Source organism: Vitis riparia, chromosome 11 (assembly GCF_004353265.1).
Source record: "Vitis riparia cultivar Riparia Gloire de Montpellier isolate 1030 chromosome 11, EGFV_Vit.rip_1.0, whole genome shotgun sequence".
NCBI classification, from domain to species: domain Eukaryota; kingdom Viridiplantae; phylum Streptophyta; class Magnoliopsida; order Vitales; family Vitaceae; genus Vitis; species Vitis riparia.
Genome location: NC_048441.1, coordinates 17,266,599 through 17,289,493, shown reverse-complemented (window position 1 = coordinate 17,289,493; position 22,895 = coordinate 17,266,599). Strand labels below are relative to the sequence as shown.

General features: G+C 36.5%; 3 protein-coding genes and 1 pseudogene across 3 annotated transcripts; 2 read left to right on the top strand and 2 right to left on the bottom strand.

The window, feature by feature from the left end:
- LOC117924810 overlaps window positions 1–271 on the top strand; it is a 3,226-nt pseudogene extending 2,955 nt beyond the window's left edge.
- A 5,661-nt stretch (window positions 272–5,932) lies between these two features.
- On the bottom strand, window positions 5,933–7,149 carry LOC117925456 (probable 3-hydroxyisobutyrate dehydrogenase-like 1, mitochondrial). Its single transcript, XM_034844467.1, is given in 2 exon segments — window positions 5,933–6,836; window positions 6,839–7,149. Coding segments are annotated over 2 exon segments (1,050 nt in total). The 5' UTR covers window position 7,149; the 3' UTR covers window positions 5,933–6,096.
- Window positions 7,150–11,006: 3,857 nt separating this feature from the next.
- LOC117925457 (mitochondrial import inner membrane translocase subunit TIM17-2-like) lies at window positions 11,007–12,027 on the bottom strand. Its single transcript, XM_034844468.1, has one exon. The coding sequence runs from the start codon at window positions 11,919–11,921 to the stop codon at window positions 11,241–11,243; it is 681 nt and encodes a 226-aa protein (XP_034700359.1). The 5' UTR covers window positions 11,922–12,027; the 3' UTR covers window positions 11,007–11,240.
- Window positions 12,028–17,387: 5,360 nt separating this feature from the next.
- Window positions 17,388–19,679, top strand: LOC117924550. The gene has a single exon (XM_034843197.1). It carries the CDS (start codon window positions 17,581–17,583, stop codon window positions 19,366–19,368), a length of 1,788 nt encoding a protein of 595 aa, XP_034699088.1. The 5' UTR covers window positions 17,388–17,580; the 3' UTR covers window positions 19,369–19,679.
- The last annotated feature ends 3,216 nt before the right edge of the window (window positions 19,680–22,895 follow it).

The following is a 22,895-nucleotide window of genomic DNA, read 5'->3' as shown; positions in this document are numbered from 1 at the left end:
ACAGCCGAGGTGACAAGCGGTCAACATCCGCCGGAATGGGGCCAACGAAGTAGTTTTGAGAGAGGTCCAAGTACTCAAGCTTGGTGCAGTTGTACAGACCTGTAGGGAATCCACCAGGGATGTAGTTGAGTTGGAGATCAATGGTTGTGATGTTCTTCAGGTCACAAATGAAGGGTGGGATTTCGTTGGTGATGTTGATGTTCACAAGAAGGATTCCAGTGACAGAGCCATCCTCTGCACATTTAATCTCCGGCCATGTGCAGTAGGATGAATTGGACGAAGTCCAGTGATCGATGGCTGGCGGATTATGCCAGTGTTGCTTAAGTTTCAGTAGGATTGAGAGCTCCTGATCACTGGCCTGAGAATTCCCATAAAAGGTTAAAGAGAAGAGGAGGATAGAGAGGGCGTAGAAGTGGATTTGGACAGAAGGTGGGGGTGTTTTCGACATTTGGGACGTGGGTTTCAAAGGTTGAAGATGAAAGTGGTGAGCTTAAACTACCATGGTGATACACAGTGGGCTTCAGACTTGAGAGTCCAGGGTAGTAGTCGTAGTAGTATATGTGTGTCCAAACACACTGGAACTTGAAAACAAGCAGCTGAGTTCAAACCATGGAAATTTGGAATCTGTTTTCCTTTCCATTCAAAGGGTGTCGGAAATTCTAGATGAAGTTTCGTGGGTGAAACTTCTACCAACCTTCTTCCTCAGAAGAAAGAAAAAAAAAAGGTTACAGAAACACGCAGAGAGAGAGCCTCTCCTCGTGTGGGAGCAAAATGATTTATTCTTTGATAATTTATGCTAAATTTTATTGAAGTCAATGGAAAAAAGTTAAAAAACTTCAGACGTGTGCAAGAGCAGCCACATCGTAGTTGTTACGATGAAGATCTCTTTTCCCTGCATCACAATTGGCAGGCTGCACGTAAGTGGAAAAGTCAATCAAAATTGGCTTCTTTTTCTTTTTTTTCTTCTGTTAAATGTTTTAGCACGCCAACGTGATAAATACACAAGGACGTGGAGCATGGCGTTCAAAACATGGCATTGGACTGAACTAGGGAAATTTTCTAGATGAGCACGCCATTGTTGAAGGTTCACCCTGAATCCATGCCATCATAATTTCAAAGTCAACACTTCATATATGAAATAAATTTGATTGGTGGAATTTGCAGTTAGAAGTCAGATTCTTTACCTACCTTCAAGGCCTGTCAATTGTCATCGTTTCAATGAATTGCCTTCTTGTTTCCCCATTTTGAACTATGAAATGACCACGTGAGTGTACTCAAATTCTGGCTTCTGGTTAAAAGAATTCCAAGATAAAACATTGGACTGCAATATGGCCTCAAGCTTTGTGGATGTTGGGCCTTGTTTAGGGGTCCATTGGCGCTTGTCATGAAGTAGAATCCATGGCATTAATTCCTTTCTTCCAAAGAGAAACTAAACTGGGTAATACAAATAGGTCTGTTTTAGAATTATTCAAACTTCACACTTCCACTCTACTCTAATCCAAATTCAATTGAGATCTCATTAGAAGGGTTCGAGGGCTAGCACATGAGCAGAGTCCTGACTAAGGTGGTGTTTGTTTTTTGGCTGAATAGAAAAAGTCAAAATATTTAGCTTTTTCTATTCAGCTAAAAGTAACCTATTGATACCATCCAACATAACTAAACTGAACCTATTAATAATAAATTCACTTTAGTTATGTTGGATGATGTCAACAGGTTACTTTTAACTGAATAGAAAAAATCAAAATATTTGGTTTTTTTTATTCAGCCAAAAAACAAACACCACCTAAGTGTTAGAAGAGAGAGACACTTTATCTCTCTTTCAAGCTACTCCTACCAGCTCAATCTGTTGGGTACATTCAGCACATGAGGAAGGCACCAAAGGTGGAACACAAAGAAGGGAGATTTGAAGAGTGCATAAAAAACTTCAACCAAAACAAGATTACCTTCAAAATAGTAAGATCGTCGATTATAGCAGTAAGTTAATTGGCATTGACAAGTCAATAATGGAGGAAATTGGCATTTTGGGCTCCTTCATAACATTGAAAACTGAACTACAGTTTGAATTAAAAAGGAATTTCAAGGCAAAATGATTGACAATTTGACACAAGCTAAGTAAAAGAAAGTTAACCTAAACAAGAATTTAAAGGCTGCTTAAAAGTTGGGACATCAAGTGCAACATCTAAACAGATGGTTTACATAAGTCAGCCTCTGGTAACAGGAAACAATTTTATTTCTTTAATTGGGAATTAAGAGAAACTCAGCAGAACTTTTTTCTTGTTGTAACTTGTTTGCTCAGATATGAAAATTTCTAGACCATGCTTACAAGGTGAAAATCCTTCAAGAGAAGCTAAATAATGATATTTGCTTACAAGATTAGCTTAGTTTCCTTTCAGACACATCCAACTGATTAGAAAATGGTAAGCAAACAGAGTGATCTTTGACCAGATCAAGGAGACAATTCAAATTTGGCTCTTGACATAGATGCTTTGTATCATAGTTGACTCTTTTGTCTGCCAATCAAAATGGTTGTGACTACAAGTCCATGGCCATCTTTCTAGAAAGTTGGTGGGTAAGCATGAAGTATGTCAGGGTGGCTGATTGTTGATGATCCCGGAAAAAATGCTTCTTTTGTTTTTTTTTCTGTATTAGACGCCGAATCCTCACTAATATTGAGGTTTTCCGGTTCAATTTTTAACACCCACTTGTTCAAGACCAAGCATGGCCATATGTTATTCTCTTCCATGACCTAGAGTCGAGCAAAGAGAAGATGCCTGTGGGCCTACCAGTAAAAGTGACGCAAAGAAAGTTTCATTTTTGAATGAAGTTACACGACACAGTTCTTATTTTATTATTAGTTTACTCAAGAGTTGTTCAATGAATCTGTTGATTCAAAATCACGGTATGGGTAGATGCCAGGGACATTCGGAATTTCATATCCGATGACACTTTTTTTTGTTGGGGATAGGAATGAGGTCAATTATTTCATATATTTTGATATTAAAAATCATAACGTTTGGGAAATCATTCCTGACTTGGGTTCAATTCTGTTCAGGAGCTTCAACACCATCTTCACCCTCCAATGACAGACATAAATTCTACAAATAAGTTTTTTTTTTTTTTTGAAAGGTAAAATAAGCAATTAAATTAAATGTGCATCAAAGTATACAAGGACTATACAAAGACTGCCAAAAGACAAGCAAAAGGAAAATAGCCACAACCACCACCACCCAATACAAAACCAAAGCCCTAACAACCTAGTAAAACAGAAAGCTCCCAGATGACCCTCTTCCCTTCTCTGCACCTGAACCCAAGAAACTTCCCACTCCTTGGATCCTCACCATCGAACTGACAACAGAAGCACTTTGATGCCTAAAGCTGTCTAGAAACATCCTTGTCTTTGGCCCTTATGACAGACAACCTTCTGCTCCTTACCCAGCCAATAAAAAGGCTGACCCTTTTGGACTGGCTTGAGTGGCAAAATGTTGGGATGGAAGAGATTCCAAGTTAAAATTTCCAAGGGGAAAAATACAAAAAAGGCAGCAGCAGGTATAAAGCATCTGAAATTCCTATTATCTTCAAGTTTCCTATTGCATGGGAATCACCTTCGGGCTTAAGAAAAATTAGTGAAACTAGGAGCCTAGGCCATACCTAGGTGATTAAACTTTTCTAGGTGAGGGACAAAGGAAGAGAAAAGCTTCTGTCTTGGTAAGTCAACACTAAAGCTTTTTTATATTAAAAATGTGCAGAAACAGAAAGATTAATGTGCCTTAATTGAAGTACTGCAGCTCTACTTCAATCTCTTACACTCACTGGGAAAATAAATTTACAAGGCACATGAGAAAAAATTTAAAGCAACAATTGATTCTAATAGTGTTTTTTTTTTCTTTTTCTTTTTTTTGATAGGTAAAAACAAATAGAATATAAAAAATATAGGTGCTAAAAGAGTGTCCCAAAGTGTACTGGAAGTATACACAAAACCAAGAGAGAAGAGGAAGAAACAAAAACCATCACCTACCCTCACTTAGATCCTAGCCAATCATTGAAGCAAATTAGAGATAATGAGCCTCATCTACAAACACCCTAGACCAAGACCATGGATTACAAATGAAAAGGTTTTTCATCATTTGATTCAAAAGCTCCACATTATCAAAGACAATCATATTCCTTTCCTTCCAAATTGTCCAAAAGATACATGAGGGGCAGCCTTCCAATTCTTTTTACGATTTCAGCCCAAAAAGGAATCATACCATCTTTCTAACTAAAGAAGATGGAGCCCAAGACACTCCAAAGAGAGTAAAAAGCAGCTGCCCATAGAACTCTTATCTTAACACGATGGACAAGGGTGTGATCCACAGATTCTTCTTCATTATGACATTTGTTTGCCTAAGAACACCCCCCCTCCTCTGGACCTAATCCAATGTTAAGGCTTTCTCCCACATCACCATTCAAACAAAGGTCATTTTAGGTGGCACGCATGACCTCCAAATGATACTCATCAGAAACAAAATTGGGTCACCCAACTCCAAAGCACAATAGAAGGATTTGACCAAAAACTTACTGCTCTTCGACTTCGTCCAAACCACCCTATCTTCCTCATCCTTGTACATCCTTTGATCTTGAAGCTTCAGCAGGAATTGCTCCTGATTTTAGTGTTAATGCTCACATGATGCCAAATTGGATGCAGAACCAAATTTCTCAGTCTTGGTAATTGGGCATTTGAGAATTTAGGATTTAGGAAGCCAAGGTGTTGATAAAACATGACATGCTGTAAGAAGGCAAAAAAAAAAAAAAAAATTCTAAAAACATGTCATGATGAGTAATAGTCACTCAACATTTGGCTCATCATATCTCTAGCTTATGCTTTATAGTAGGGTTTTTTCACAAAAATTAGGATGCGACATATCATATCATAATGCATAGTCATCATCCAGCATCAATATACAGAAAAAGATAAAAAAAAATTCTTGTTAAAAATTCCATCTTCTTGTTACATAGGTTTCGAACCTTTTCTTAAGGAAACAGAATAGCACCATTCATTGATTCAGAAATGATTATTCGGCTTATCCTTTAACAATATCCCTTGGACTGCAATGTGCATCAAGCTTGATATCAAAGCGTAAATAGAAAAGCTTGACAAGAGGTCATAAGGCCTAGCTCAGATGACAAGGGATTGAGGATGTTCCAGGTTTGATTCCAGGCAAAAAGGAAAAAGGAAAAATAGGAAGTAAAAAAAGGGCTCAAGAAGAAAGCTCTTTCTCTCTTATGTTCAGGAGCATATAGGAAAAAACCCAGTGGGTTCTCTTCATCTTTACCTTATTAGCTTAGACTCTCCATTAGCCCTCCAACCATGGATCCTAGCAACAAGCAAGATGTTCACTAAACCATGTTTGTTAATGCACCAAAAGACCATAGTTTCAAGGTCTTGTAAAATTACACTATATACTTGTGGCCAAGGCCGCAAAGGTGCATCTTTTGTGGGGGATTGCAGAATCAGGTTTCATATGAGGCTTATTTTCTGCCACCAGCATGACCTAAGTTTAATAACTTGCAAAAAGTTCCAACATGTGGGTTCCCTTTCGATACCTCCTCTGCTCATGGAGTAAGCCTCCTTTTTTTGCTAGGTTCTGTTTAACACATCTTTATTTGCCTATCAAAAAGAAAATTCCACCATGTGTATCACCAATTACAGTCCCTTTCATAGACAGGTATAATTTCTTTACATGTATCTCTACTCGCTTCCTTGTGCTCTTCTATCTTCTATATTCTCTCCGTGCTTAGAAAATCCATTTTCACTACATAATAAGAACTTATGCTCTTAGTGGCTTAAGTGTCCAACCCCTATATGCAATATGGACCTATAAGAAAAAAGAAAAAAGGAGACAAAGAAATTTCTGCTATATCTAGAAAAAAGAAAAAACCAAAAGAAACCCAATACAGAAGAAAGATCTAGCAAACATTTATTGTACGCTCAATTAAAAGATGTCCAAAGGAATTACCAGATTGTTTATCAGAATCCATACAACTTGAATTAAACCAAGCAAGCACCCCATTACACTAATAATAGTAGAGCAAGATCAAATTCTCATACTAACCAATCTAAGATGAAGGAGCAGAAGAAGGTGGAAGAGTAACGTTATTAAGACGCTCAAGCGTCAAGATAAGAGCTTGGGTACCCAAATTGCCCTCCCCATGAGCCTTGAGTGAGAGATAGAGCTGCTGAGCGAGTGCCAAACCAGGAAGAGAAAGCCCCATTTTTTGACACTCAATCAAACATATCCCCAAATCCTTAATAAAGTGATTCACAAAGAAACCAGCCTCGAAATCCCTCTTCAAAATCCTACTCCCATACAAATCCAACGACTTTGAGCCGGCAGCGCCGGTGGAAATTGCGTTCAAAAACAAAGCCACATCGAGACCAGACTTGTAAGCATACATCATCCCTTCTATCAGTCCAAGCATAGTCGAAGCTATGGTGATTTGGTTCGCGAGCTTCGCGTATTGCCCTTTTCCAGGGCCACCCATGTAGTTAACCTTGCCCAGATGGGAAAATAAGGGGTTCAGGCGCCTGACGACGGACTCGTCCCCGCCGGCGAAGATAGCAAGGGTGCCGTTCTTGGCGCCCCGGTCTCCGCCGGAGACGGGGGCGTCAACGGAGAAGCAGCCCTTGGAGGCAGCAGAGGAGGCGATTTCGTCTGCGAGTGAAGGATCAGAGGTGGTCATGTCGACGAGGACTCCACCGGGGCGGAGTCCGGAGAGGGCGCCGGAGGAGGGGTCGAGGAGGACGGAGCGGACGTCGGAGGGGAAGCCGACAATGGAGAAAACGACGTCGGATTGGAGGCGAGAGCGAGAGGAGAGGAGGCGCGGTGAGCCCCCATGTCGAGGAGGGGTTGTGCCTTGGAGATGGTGCGGTTGAAAATGGTTACAGTATAACCCGCTTTCATCAGATGAGCGCACATCGACCGCCCCATCACGCCGGTTCCAATCCAGCCGACGCGGGTGTTGGACGGTGAAACGGGCTCGGCGACAGCAGCAGTGGCCATGGATCGGCGGAGATGGGCGACGATTGAAATGGAGGTGAGGGGGATTGTGGTGGATGGGGAGTGGGGGAGTGGGAGTGGGAGTGAGAGCAACAGCTTTAGGAATGGCATGATCTACCCTTTCCTTTTAATTTTTATTTTTATTTATCGTATTATCCGATCAATGGTTGAGACCGAGGGGCAATTTTTAGGTATGATTGTCTTTTAACGGTCTTCACATTCCGATGATTTACAAATCTATGTACTGACGAGAATTATTATTTACCTAAATATATAAATAAATTTTTTTTTTTCCTACTTCAATGGATTCAAAATAAATATTATTTTTTATCACAAATAATAAGATAAGATAAGTTATCCTAATGATATTTATATCTTATATTGATCAGATAAGTAATAAGGTATATCATCTTTTTTTTTTTCTTTCATATTTTTTTAATATATAAATATGCATACCTCATAAATAAAAATACTAAAAATTATTTATAAAATTCATTAATTCATAAATTATTATTTTTATATGTTGAATAATATAATAAAAAAATTATTTCTAAATTTTAAATATTTTAATAATAAATATTGCTAAATGTAATACAATTTTCATATTTTTTGAATAAAAAATATTAGAATGTAATAAAAAATTATTTTAAATAAATATAGAAAATTGAAAAAAAAAACACATTAATAATATTACTGATATTTTCAATTGATAAATTCTTCAAATATCCTTTATATTAATTACATAGCTCAAATATGTATTTTATATGAAATCTAAAACCCATTTATAAGAAGTGGAGACCCTTAAACACAATTATCCCTATGATTTATACATGATGTATATGGTTTGAAATTTTTATAATATTTTAAGAAATCATTTCATTGAAGCATTTGATTCTTTTTGCTTCAATTTTTTTTTTTTTTTTGTTTCCAATTTCTACTATTGTAAAAAATTTGCCCCCCACCCCAACCCCTTCAATCAAATTTCTTACACCATTATTGAAATCTGGAAAAATGGCCCCCCACAACATGTGAGCCGTCTCATTTTGTCAGAATACAATTATTTGGTTGGAATTTAAAATTTGTAATTAACTTTCTTTCTAGTTTTTTGGTAATTTTAAGTTTATAAATACATGGAAAATAATTTCATCTATAAAAATAATCCTTCAATTTTATAAAAGCTCGATTTTATAGCAAGTAATTAATAAGGGGGGTTATGTCTTTCCCACTTTCCAATTCTAGAAATAAATTGAGAGACATTTTTATAAAAGATTAATTTTTTAATACCAAATGGCAAACAAAGATAACTAAGGGAATGTTTGGTCCCCGGAAAATGGCTGGGAAAGGAAAAAAAAATGCTAAGGAATCAGTTTCCTTACTTTGACTGACATGAAAAATGGGAAGGAAAAAAAATTAGGAAAGAAAATATTGAAAAAAATATTTAAACATTTTCCTTGATTTTTTCCTTGAGACTATATTTAGTTTCTAGAAAATACTAGAGAAAGAAAATAAAAATTATCAAAAAAAATAATTTTCTCATATTGGTTTAGCAATAAAAAATTAATATATAATTAAAGTTAATTTAAAATTTATATATTTAAAAATAAATAAAATGAATTTGAAGACACATATAAAATAATTTATTAAATTTATATTATTTTTTATTTTCTTCTTACTTTTCCTCTTTATTTCCTTTCTTTTATATTTTCCCTCAAATTTTCCTGAACCAAAGATAACCCTCAAATTTTCTTGAACCAAAGATAACTACAAATAATATATTAATAAGACAGTTCCTTTCAATATATATTTTTTTAATTCATTATAATCCAGTTGATTAAAAAGACTAATCCTAAGAAAAAGAATAGACAATGCTTAATATCATTTAGACATAATCTAAATGACTGAGTCTTCAAGAAGACTCTGGTCCTAACATATTCTTAAATCAGGATATGGGTTTTTTCTCGGGAAAAAGTATTACAAGGGCACTCAGATCACGCATGGAATAGAATCCCGTAACCAAAAAAGAAAAATGAAGAAGAAGAAGAAGAAGAAGAAGAAGAAGAAGAAGAAGAAGAAGAAGTTTTGATAATATTAAGACATTTGTGTAACCACCATTGCATTCCATCCCTGATGGATTTCACTTCCACTGAGTCTCTATGCCTCCGCCTGTCAGCCTTGACATGATCAAAATATGTGAACAAGACAGAGAAAGCAAACTTCATGATTTCTGGGAACCCAACTATAAGCTGTCTAAATTCTGAAAGACCAAATTGTCATTCCCATCAGATTTGAAGCTGGAATATGTGATGGACTCAGGAGTCCTGGCCAATTTCTCATTACATGCCAGTTTCCAATGTTACGACACCTATCTAAGTCACAGTGCAGCTTATATCAGCTAGCCTATTCAATCTCAAAAGTTCTCAGAATTAATGCTCATACATGGAAGATTGAGATTTTACATCTGACTGTCAATCTAACACCACCACTCCATTCCTCTAGGTTTAGCCAGTAGTGTAAACTGAAGTCCCTAAACATGACATAAGCAAACTTGAGAAACACCAACAAGAACAATATCACAGTCGAAACATTTCCACCATGAGCATTAATGCAAAAATTGAACCAAGTACTTTTTCTTTTGATGGGCAAATGAAAATCTTCTTAAAAGACACTCCACTAAAAAAGGGTTAAATCCAAGTACTGATGATGTTAACCCATCTCAAGAACAAGTCTGAAGCAACTTTTGGATACAATTTGATATATTCAGCATAAGCACCCACTGTCAAATTGAAAGTTTCATTCCACCAACTGTTCTACTTCAGCAGCATTACGCAAATTAAATCCAATCTACTTAATTAATTAACCTATAAAGAGTAAATATTATCCAGAAACAAATGTACGCTTGGGCACCAAAAATTTCCAAGTTCTAAGCAAGAAAATGAATGCATGCTTGAATTGAATGAGGATGCTAAGCACATATGTTGCAGTTTTGCATATGGGACAAGTCAAATTAGAAACATAAGATAACAGAGATTCAACTTATATATAAGGAGGCCTAACTTTCCACAAGGTGGAAAGACCTGTTTGTGGAACATCAAATTATAGTATGAGGGGAAAAACCTCGTTGAAGATTTGAATTCTATGGTTGAATCAGGAACTGAGAACGCTAATTTTCATCATGACCCAAACTGAGCCAAGGTTGGGACTGTCAGGAATTTCAATCTTAATGAGGTTAAACATGGTTATTTTGAGGGAAGAAGAAATAAATGGTTTTTCCTTCCCTGGCTAATAAAGGATTTAGCTTAGAAATAACTCTAGCCCATCAATAGAAGGATTCTGAGTAGGAGACAGGTCTATGAGAGCTTTCGCCATGGCCTATGGAAAGGTAAGGAAGATGGTAAACAGAGTAGCAACACACAAACATGAAAGTGTGCCCTAGGAGACAGGGTTTGTTCTCAGGCTCATTGTTGTGTCAGTTACTCTCACCTTTGGAAAGAGAATTTCGTCTCACATATGGATCTGGGCAAGGTCTCCTCCCTCTCCAAACCAAACTAACCCACCCAACCATGAGAATTAACACACACACACACACAAACAAAAAGGTCACTAAAAGGTTCTCTCGTCTCTCCCCACCCCACACACACACCCAACTATGAGAACTAACACACCCACAAAAAGGCCACAAAAGGCCTCCCACACACACACAGAGGGTCACTAAAAGGTCTCCCACCAATTTGAATCAAAAGATCATAACACAAAATAATCAATATAATCAGTTTTGAGCCACCGATGTTGTTTCCCTTCCCCCCATGGATTGAAGCATACAAGAGAACAATGGTTAGCAAGCAACATAGTTCTTTTATTCTCCACGAGAGAAGCAGAACTAACAAAATTTTCTAATTTCCTTTCACAGTTTGTGTATCATAAATATGAAAAGAAATCAAAATAACATTGACAAGGCCTAAAGAAAATATATGAATCAATAAATAATACTTAATCACTATTTAACTTTTCTCAAAATAACCTCATCTAATACCAAAAAGCATTATTATACAATCCTATAACTATATTCTATATGATGGAAACAGCGAAAAGAAGTTGATATTAGATTTCAGAGGCCAAGTTCATGATAACAGATCCTAGCAATAAATAAATTTCAAATCCCTCCTTTGGTCTTTTACCAGAAAAAAGACCTCAAAACCCCATAATTCACTTGTACTCAAAACTTGGCATCGGTGTAGGCGTGTCGAAGCTCTCCAAAATCTCCGTCTTGCTTCCACTATTCGCAGCCGGTTCTTGCTTCTTTCCCCCGCCAAACAACCCTCCAAACCACGAACTTGAACCAGAAGAAGGCTCCGGCGCCGGTGGCGCAGGCGGAGTCATGCCAGGTAACTGACCCATCGGATATCCGGATACGGGACCGGGAGTCATGCCGGGCACAGGCTCTTCCATCGTCATTGGAAGATTTTGAGGAGCGCTCAGGACCTTGTTCAGCATGATCCCAGCTCCCTCAATGAGACCCAATAGTACGCCGCCGAAGATGGCCGATCGAGTGGAAGCGGCTAATCCCTGACGCATCTGGAGGAACCCGCCGGTCGCGGCACCAGCGATGATAGAATTCCAGGGATCCTCCTTCTGGCGGACGTAGACCATGGTGCAATCAAAGGCGGAGAAGAGGCCTCCCCAGACGGCGAAGCTGCCACCAACCCGCGGCGCGTTCATCCTCACGGCTTGGGAGCCGCCGATGAGGCGCTCGCCCTTAGGGGAGTTGTAGATGCCCTTGAGGAAGTGGAAAGCCGAGCCGCCGACCGCGCCCATGCCAAAGGCGCCGCCGACATCGTCGAGGATCCGATCGGGACAGGGTTCCCTGGACGTTTCCGGAGTGCCCATGATGATGAGAGGAGGGCTTGGTGTGCGATTTTTCTGATTTTGGGCTTTAGGGTTTTGGGGTTAATCGAGAGAGTGAGAGCGTTATAGAGAGAGAATCGGTTGTGTCTTGGAGTAGGGGTAGACTCGGTAAGTCTTATAAACTATGGCACTTACATATTTAGTGATTCCTGTGGAGGTTTTGTGACTTTTAATGTCGTCCTTTGATTTGTAGAATAAACATGATATTCTCAATTCATTTTAGGGTTTAATCCACATAATTCTTAAATTGTGATTTTATACTAGAGTGTTTTTAATAATGATTTTAAGAAGTGTTTTTAATAATTTTAATACTTAAAAATAAAAAAATTTAAGTGGACTCTTAATCTTTGTAGATACCATTTGGATTTTTAATAATTTTTTTAGTTATTCATAAAATGAAGAAAGTGAAAAATAAATATGTAGATATTATTTGCATATTTTCATAATAATAAAAAATTAATATTTTGTATATAATATGATATATAAATCATTTTTAATTCTAACATACCATAAAAAACAATTATGTAGATATTATTTATATATTTTTATAATAAAAAATAATAATATTTTGCATATGATATGATATGATATACAAATAATTTCTAATTCCATTGTATAACTAAAAGTTATATATAAAATTTTTATCTGTAATTATATAGCTAAAAGCTATCTCAAGCTATTATCTTATATATTTTATATTATAAAAAGTATGACTTATAGTTTGAAGTTTTATAAATTTATATATTCTCATTATCAAAAGTTATGCAGAAATTATGTGAAATAATTTTTTTTAATACATGTATATATTATATTTATTAGTCGTGTGTTCATAATATCAAGTAGATTTATTTCTAATATATCTATCTCATATATTTTACACATATTATCACAGGATGCTTCAAATGACCCTCCTCATGAGCTTATATAGGAGGTGGAAAACTTCTAAAGACGCCTGAAGACATCTACACTTAGCTACAAAGTGAAAGAATATGGAAGCTTCTAGAGGGGGGTTAGAGATGTCCACACATCTCTAAACTTGGCTAGGAGAGTATTGGAATAGTGTGGAGTGTTCTAAAATCTTTCAAAGTCATCTTGTACATAGACTAGTGTAGAGAATTCTAAATTATTATTGAGTTGTAAGGAACCCTCCAAGGTTTTAGAGAGTTCCATTGGTACCTATAAATAGGTTAAGGTCTCATTTGGTCAAGACACCTCCTTAAAACCACCTAATAACCTAACTAACCAAGTAAATGAGTTCCAAAGCACTTGTAAAACTTTCTTTAAGCAATAAAAGCTTTCATTTTTTAAGAATTGCTTACTACACCTTTTAAAGTTTTTAAGTCGTGAACATCTTAACCTATCAAGCTAAGCATTGAGAGTAAGACTGATTTAGTAAGATCAAATGTCTTGAATTGTCTAAGTGTCGTACGAGTTTAGGAAAAGACTAAATCCATGACAATATGTATTAGTTGATATTAATATATATTGAGTAAGCTTGACTATGAACTCCTAAAGGGATAAAATTATGTTAGTAATGACATAAAATTTCATGTAAATGATACTTTACATTCTATCAAATTCAAAAAAAATCTAATATGACTAACATGGTCCTGAGGTAAATAATAATGCATCAACTAATTACAAGTCATGCAAATATATTATAAAACTAGAAGTTTTTATTTAGTGCTTTGTTTATTTATATTTTTAAAGGGTCGTATGACATGTTTTGCAAATTATTATTTCAATGAGATAAATTTTCTCACCATTAAAAGGAGGAAGTTGGTTTTAGAATAACAATGTGAGAATTCTTAGAATTTTTTTTATACAAGTGTTAATATCGATGAAGAATAATTAACTAACATAATAGTATATATACACATGAAGCATAGTAAAATAATTGAAGCAAACATTAATATCCTCATAGGACAAGTAGCTATTATAACTACAAATGAATGCAATAATCACTTGAAATGTAGTTTGTTGGCTCAAATGATATAATTTCTTGGAAAAGAAAAACACAATATATATATATATATATATGAAAAACATGCTACAAAATGATTTACCAGTTCAAAATGAAGGAACTTATAGCCCTTGAAGAGGCAACCATGGAATAAATAACCCTTGAAGAGATAATTATTGAATAAAGAACCCTTGAATAGGGACATATTAAATCCTTGAAGAGACATATATTGAATAAATACCCCCTAAAGAGTTACAAATTGAATGAATAGGTATGAATATCTACATACCCAAAAGTAAAAGTAACATATATTTGCTATAAACATGATGAGAGAACGATAATAATAAAATAATATTGTCATTAATAATACATTTGTCTTATTTTCAAACGGTCTATAACATAATGAGAAATGATAAAGATTCCAACTAATGAATCATGGAAGAATGTTGACATAAAAAAAATTATGTGACCCAGATGGAAGATGCTATACAAACAAGTTGGATCGGTCGACCAAATAAGGAGTATTTAGACTTGTAGTCTATAAGACATCAAACTTGTTGAATGTAAATGAACTTGAAGTCTAGTGTATAAAAACAAAAAAGTATTTGATATCAATGAGTTATTATACAAAAGTGTATTTAAGATAAATTATAGCATTAGGTTTCTACAAGAAACCTTGTATCAACCCTTTTAATGCTTAATCATAGTTCTAACTATCAAAATTGATTGTTCCTAAATGAATTAATATGTATTATATAATGCATATAGATTCATAAATATGTTAAAATCCCGAAAGATTCAAAATGCATGAAACAATAAAATCCCTAAGTAATTAACATGCTTGAAGCAAATAATTTCCCATAAGGATTAATATCTCATAATATATTTAAAATAATGTTAGGTAATATATTTGATTGAGCTACGTTCTTGTATGTATTAAAATGGAGGTGTATAATTATTACAATTTTATTGGAACTCCTAAATGTTGAGGCCTCGTATTCCCAATGATCCACGTAGTTGCCAAATGGATGGACGTACGATCTCAACTGATATGAATTCCTGATTCAGCTGTTCCTGCAAAAGGCGTCCGGACAGGGTGTCCGGACACACCCTCCGATGGTTTTGTCAGCCATGAAAAGAGAGACAAGGTAAGAGGGCACAGTTGGCCTTTTACTAGGTATTGAAAGGCTTACCTTCTCCTTTGCGCGAAGGTTTGTATATATAGTATTTGGAAACTCTCTCTCCTCCATAAATGATGGAAGGCTTTTTGGTTTACCATGATGCTACTAGGTGGTGGCAGGGACATCCTCATCCTATGAACGGTTGTCAGAGATCGTGAGAAGTGACTTGCTGTCACTTCTGTCTGTTCACTCTGTAGGCACTGGGATATGATTTGTGATGGGATGTCAGAATGACGTAGTGAGGCATGCTTGGCTTGGCTAGTGATTCGGATGAACATATCCGGGTAGAATATGAAAGGTCGCCGGATGAGTAATGGCAGTGGTCCGGATAGGATGTTTTGCGATTTCCGGGTAGAATATGAAAGGTCGCCGGATGAGTAATGGCGGTGGTCCGGATAGGATGTTTTGCGAGTCCCGTGTGCTTCTTTATTTCAGGGGTCCGGGTAGGAAAGCGCACCACGTGTACTTTTGGGGAAATCCGGATGTGGATACTTCGGATAGGGTCACGTGCCATGTATCGTCAGGGGACGCGTGCCACGTGTCATCAGGGATGGGTCCCTACACTAAAGAGTGTATAAGAGTGGTTAATTATCTAATGAAATATTTTGGAAAATCAAAAAATGTTGTCTTGAGTTGTAAATCAAACACTTTCCAAATAAAATGTTAATCAATCAATTAACACAAAAAGTCCTGAAACATTTTCAAACAAATCACATCCATTAAAATGCAGTTCATTCACTAAAGTGAAAAAAGACTTCTTTCATCCTAAAAAAGATAACAAAAAACTACTTAGTAAAAAAGTGCCTTTATTTCAATGTCATTAGTGCACTAATGTATGTTGTAGATTATACATGACCAGACATAATATTTTGTAAACTTGCTTCCAAGATATAAAGTTTTACACCAACATGTCTACATAGAGGAAGAATATTGATATTGTAACGACCTGCATCCAACCATGTAGATATTGTCCACTTTGAGCCTAAGGGGGCCATCACGGCTTTAAAACGCGTCTACTTGGTAAAAAGGAATCTCTACATATATAGCGCCATGAACATTTTCCCCTATCTGATGTGAGACATCACATCCATTAAAATGCAGTTCATTCACTAAAGTGAAAAAAGACTTCTTTCATCCTAAAAAAGATAACAAAAAACTACTTAGTAAAAAAGTACCTTTATTTCAATGTCATTAGTGCACTAATGTATGTTGTAGATTATACATGACCAGACATAATATTTTGTAAACTTGCTTCCAAGATATAAAGTTTTACACCAACATGTCTACATAGAGGAAGAATATTGATATTGTAACGACCTGCATCCAACCATGTAGATATTGTCCGCTTTGAGCCTAAGGAGGCCATCACGGCTTTAAAACGCGTCTACTTGGTTAAAAGGAATCTCTACATATATAGCGCCAGAAACATTCTCCCCTATCTGATGTGAGACATCACAAACACCCCCTCCCCCAAATGCAGACACAACGTCCTCATTGTGTCTCATGGGATTGCGGGGTCAAACAGATAAAGCCAAACAAACCCCCACATCGGGGTCGGGGATCGGCTCTGATACCATTTGTAACGACCCGCACCCAACCATGTAGATATTGTCTGCTTTGGGCCCAAGGGAGTCATCACGGCTTTAAAACGCGTCTACTTGGTTAAGAGGAATCTCTACATATATAGCGCCAGGAACATTCTCCCCTATCCGATATGGGACATCACAGATATAGATATATTATACTTTTTTTTTTCCTTCATACAAGTTTTGTCTCACTAAGTTTTACATACAAAATTTTTAATGAGGCAATTGTAGTAGTTCAAAAGAACATTATACTATTTTTTCTTCATTAGGATTTTTTTTCCATAGGGTTTTTCGTAGTAATGTTGTAATGATACATATTCTTATAATCATCCGATGAAGAGTATTATAAAATATGAGAATTTATTAAATTATGAGAATTTATTGATGATCAGAAACAAATTTTTTTGGTGACTCTTTGTTAAAAAGAGAAACGTCTAATAAAATATTGATTCAATTTATTTCATAGTATCCTTTTTTTTTTAAACATTCGTATTCATTTTTTTCTTCTTCTCATTTTTTAATTTTACAATTTTTTTTTATAAGAATAGTTTATCTTGCAAGTTTAGTTATTTCAATATCTTATGAAATAATTGAATTTTAGGATATACCATAAAAAAATTAAAGAAAAGCAAATATAGTTTTTGTCATTTTTATTTTAATTTGAAAAAAAATATAAAGACAGTTTTCATTGTGATAAGAGCTAAACGACGTCGTAGGTTACCTGAGCACGGGTTCACAGAGGAGGAGACGGCGCAGACTCGAGTCATGGTTCTGGTTCAAATATGCAATCGAGAACTTTCTCAGTATTCCTCTTAAACTTGTAATCAAGGTTAGATTTTTCTGTTTCTGAACTCCTTTACTTCAAGTTTTCAGATTCATCTTCTGGAAAGTTTCTCCTTTTAATTCATACCATGTACTGTAATTTCACAAAGTGCCAGGCATTTCCCTTGGCTATTAGGGTTTCATCACAGCCCATATGCTTCCGAAAGTTCCACACATTGAAAACCCAGTTCTTGCCAATTGGATTTCATCCAAAACCCTCACAAAACCCCATTTTGGTGAAATGCGCAACCCTCTCATGTGGGTTTGGTTGCAAACCCCATGAGAACTCCCATTCGTTGAAATCCACTGGGAATTTGATTGAGTTGCATCAGAAAGCCCTTGAAAAGGGCACAACAAGAAGACCCAGAAGCGTCTCCTGTGGATTTCGTCTCAAAAATGTTGTGCAAAGTTACAATTTTTTAAGAGGTAGAAGTTTTTCGAGTTCATATTCTGCGAGAGTTGTTGGAGGCAGTGGTGCAATGAGAACTGGGAAAGCACTTCCCTGGTTAACAGCAAAGGGAGCTAAGGAAAGGAAAAGCTCAGACAAAGTGGTGAATTTGAAAAATAATCAGTCTTATCGGGAGAAATCAGCTAAAAGGTCAGAGAAAGTGACAACTGCAGAAACTAGTCGCTCTTCCTGGGAGGAATCAGCAGAAAGATTTGGGAAAAATCACAGTTCAAGGGAGCTTCTTCCAAAAAATGGTACACTTAGAGCGGGGACTGAGGGAAGTAAGAATATAATGGTAGACATGGTAGAGAGTCAGAAAAATGGTTATATGGAGAGAGAAGAAAGTGCTGAAGAAGAAATGGAGGTTATTGATGATCCAAGATGGGATAAGATTAAGGATAGGTATACGGAAACTGGGGATGTCAAAGGCAGATATGAGAGACCAGAATTACGAAGGTGGAATAAGCAGGAAAATTGGGGTAGAAAGACATGGAAAGAAGCTACTGAATCTACAATACCTAAGATTGTTGGTGAAGGAATTTATGGGGTTGGTCCTGTTCTTGCTGCATTGTCTGCTGGAAGAAGAGAATTTTATGCATTGTATGTTCAAGAAGGATTGGATTTGAGTGGTAATAATAGGAAGAAGAAGGACAAGAAAGGGTTTGAGAAGGTTTTGAAGCTAGCAGAAAAAATTGGTTTAAGCATTAAAGACTTATCAAAGCATGATCTCAATATGGTTGTTGATAACCGACCCCATCAGGGACTGGTGCTAGATGCTTCTCCATTGGAGATGGTAAAAATAAAGGAATTGGACCCTGTTTTAACTGAGGGAGAGAAGGGTCCCTTATGGGTAGCACTGGATGAGGTTACAGATCCTCAGAATTTGGGGGCAATTATTCGGTCTGCTTACTTTTTTGGAGTTTCAGGGGTGGTATTATGTGCAAAGAACTCAGCTCCATTGAGTGGCGTTGTGAGCAAAGCAAGTGCAGGCTCCCTCGAGTTGATGGAGCTCAGGTTTTGCAAGAATATGATGCAGTTCTTAACATCATCTGCTGAAAATGGTTGGCAGGTTCTTGGAGGCTCAGTATCTCCAAGAGCAATTCCTTTGAATGAGATTTCACCTGGTGCACCCACAATTCTTGTTTTGGGCAGTGAGGGCACTGGGTTGAGACCTTTGGTGGAGAGGTCATGTACTCAGTTAATTAGGATCCCTGGAAACATTCCAGTGCATGTAACTGCAGGAGAAGTTGAAGATGTGGATACCTCAGAGATGGATCGTAGGTGCTTGACTGAAGACTTCCAGTCCTTTTTGGCAGTTGAGAGTTTGAATGTCAGTGTTGCTGCTGGAGTGCTTCTTCACCATTTGGTTGGGAATAGCTATGATAACAATTGCCTCTTAGGTGATAAGCAAGTCGATGCACTTCAATGAGATTCTGAGCCCTTGCATCAAACTATATATATATATATATATGGCATTTGTAGGGCCCTCCTGTAAGTTTCTGGAAGTAGATCACAAGGTTTATTTTCTTTTCATTACTTGATTGATTGGAAAGAAGGATGATAACACAGGCCACTTAAATGATGGGCAATGTGACTGATTTGGATGAGATTCTATGATCAGCATCAACCTATTTCTTCTCAGTACTTAGATATGTATCTCAAATTACTGATTATCTTTCTTTCTTTCAATCTTTATTTTTCCGAATATAATCATTCCATCTGATTGGCATTTGGAGGGCTGATTCTTAGTTACCAAAAATTCAATAGTATAGATTGTTGCACAACTTTAAGTATCTTTGGCTCAGTAACAAGCTTAGATGAACAGAGAATCACAATTATGTGTGCACACATGAAATCGGATCAAACTTATTGTAAGATGACCTCATGGATATGCAGATGCTCGTTCCCTTGCTTTATTTTGGCTTGTTTTGTCATCCCTGTTACATTTACAGCAAATTTGGAGTCTAGATCCTGATGTTATTCCAAATCACTTCTTACCTATCAAGCTAGTCAAGTTTGCAAGAATGAACTTTGATTTTGATGGGTATGTCACAAATACCACACCTATCTGCTTTCATAGTTCTATTTTATGATGCTCTGCATAACTGTTCGTTCCCTGCAAATTTTGAGCCTAGTGACTGATGCATTGATTCATGTTCCAGTCATATGTGTGCAAATGCTATAACTTGCATGATTGTATGGTTGGACTCTTTATGTATGAAACAAATTGGCAAGTTTTGCATAAAAATCTAGCTGGATATTGGTATGAATATTATTGTACATCATTGCACTGTGGACTACTTATTGCCTGTTTCAAGCTTTTCATGTGAAATGCTGAAACACGTGCTTGGTGGACCAAGCCTTTTTTTCCCATTCATTTTTTGTGTTCTTGGGTAAACCATAGCATCAAAACCTCTAGCAACAGCTGTACTTCTGTTATTTTGGTCAAGTGTGTGCTCACTGTGCAGGTGTGTTTGCGGGATCAGAAATTCTGGAAGTAGTGAGGTTGTTTGAACTTTAAGAGCCCATATAATGGAGGGAAAGAGAGAAGAAAAAGAAGGAAAATCTGTCTCTTGTTTGTTTATAATGGAAAACAAAAAAGAAGCAAAGATATGATAAAAATTTGTTATATTTAAAACAGCAAAGATAGTTGGGGAAAGAATGGATGGAGGAAAATCATTCCAAACTTTTATTTTTTTAACAAAGGATTACCTTTCATTCTTCTATTTTTCCTTGTTCTCTCACAGATTCCAGCATCCAAACAACAGCGTAAGTCATAAACCTGCCAAAAGTCCTCATTTCCGTCAACAAACACAGAAATCCTTGATAAGAGCACCATCAGGGTCCATGGGGGAGTTTAAGGAATAGTCATTTAAGTGACCACTTCAGCATTTGTTCTACCAATAATTCTATGGGAAACCTCATTCCAGGCCAGGATGAGATGCTGCCTGATAACCTTCAATTCAGCTTTTCTACCCTCAAATATTCACAAATTTAAAGTTAACCTGCCAACCAATGACCCTACCTGTCCTAATTAGCATACTTCACTTGCTGGTCCTAGTTTTTCATTAGAGAAATCACCTGGATGAGATGTTGTTACAAGAACTTGAACATGTATCTCAGATGTGAGTGTGTCTATATGTGAGATCCATCTAATACCTATTCTACGAGACATGGTTGAATGTTCAAAACCTTCAATTTTCCCTCTTCAGTAGGTGTAAAAAATGAAACATCTTCTTGTGGTGCGTGCCTGACATTTGTGCTTCTTCACTCATTTTTAATCTGTGTAACAAAAGAGCATATGAAATTTGGAATGTTAGCATGAATTTGTCCCTTTCATTCTCTGCTTGCCCATATGTTGGTCCATATTTTGACAGCAGGTGTGCCCATTTGGCTCAAGATCATGACAGAAATGCTGCAAATGTTTATCATAAACTCAAATGATGTGGTAGAATGCAAAAAATACAGATTGGCACTACCAGTGATGCTGCCATCCATGGCCATCTTTGTGTTCTAATCCCCATTTTCTGCAATAAGTTGTTTTCTAGCTGAAGGGTAGCAAGGCTTATATTGTTGTGAGAGAAATGCAGTGTCTGTTAATCAGTAGAATTGCTTGGTAATTGCAGTTATGGCCGTCCATCCCCAATTGAAATTTGATTCATTCTCTCAAAGATTGACCATTACAGATATTCTTTTCCCCACATGGAGTTGCAGTCGATACAGGGTAAACAATATCTGCCAATCCACTGGTCAATCTCCTCAGATGCCATTGCAGGTCCTACTTCTATATCCAATCTGTTTCAGACCATATCTAGAGCATTGGGTCTCAAGGAAATTGCAGAGACTTCATGGGTGGCCAACAACCATTCAAACATGAAATGCAGGTGTAGGTCAAAGAAAGGACCAGCGGGCTGAGACAATTATGAATTATCCTAGACCAGAGACACATGGACCATCATGCCACATCCATTTCAGATGAAGAATCCAAATTTCCAGTAATGTGCCACATGGGGTCTGCAATCATCTTTAGATGACGTGGCCCCTTGAAGCCAAGCTGGGCAAAAGCATGTGGGAGAAGTCATATCCATCTTCCTTAGCTCAAAGTCCCCTTCTGCATCATCATTTCTCATATCCAAACCCCCCTTTTGACGGATGACAACCCATTTCTTCGAGGAAACTTCCTTCTTTCATTTTCCTTTTGAAAATCACCGATTCATTTTGGAATATCCACGAGGGCTTCAAGAAGATTCCTATGACTGCAATGGATAAATATTTAAAACAATTTTTTAATTTAATTTTGGTAGCGTGACGTGTGCAATCTCTCCTCAAAATTAAATTGTCAGCGTGTCCATCTGCCCATTGGATGCCGCCATGGACACTTGAAATTGAACAAGAAAAATTTTGAAAAACTTTAAATCTAAGGAAATTTCACATGGATGCATGTTCATTCCTTAAAATGGAGCTAAAAACCATTTGAATGTTGTAAGATTCAAATGTAGTGGTCCCCACTGGGCTTTGTTTGATTTCTTCTAAGATTGACATACCTAATTTATTAATTATTATGCTATATTTTAATAAAATAAAATAATATATATATATATATATATATATATATATATATATATATATATATATATATATATTCTTAAATTAATTATTAATCTATTTGACAAGGGAGGCGTGCCGCCAATTATGATCGGCTTCCATGCCCTCCACAACCATGATGATTGATGGCTCACTATTTCCACGGATTTATTCACTAATGCCACTTTTTTATATTTTAAAACATAGGAGTGAGGAAATATCAAGATAACATAATTTAAAGTTTGTTTGGTGATAATTTTAAGAAGCGTTTTTAATGTTTTTAATACTTTAAATTTTTTATTATTCAAGTGTTAAAAATATTAGAAACGTTTTTTAAAATCACTTCTAAATCCACTTTTATATTAATAATCT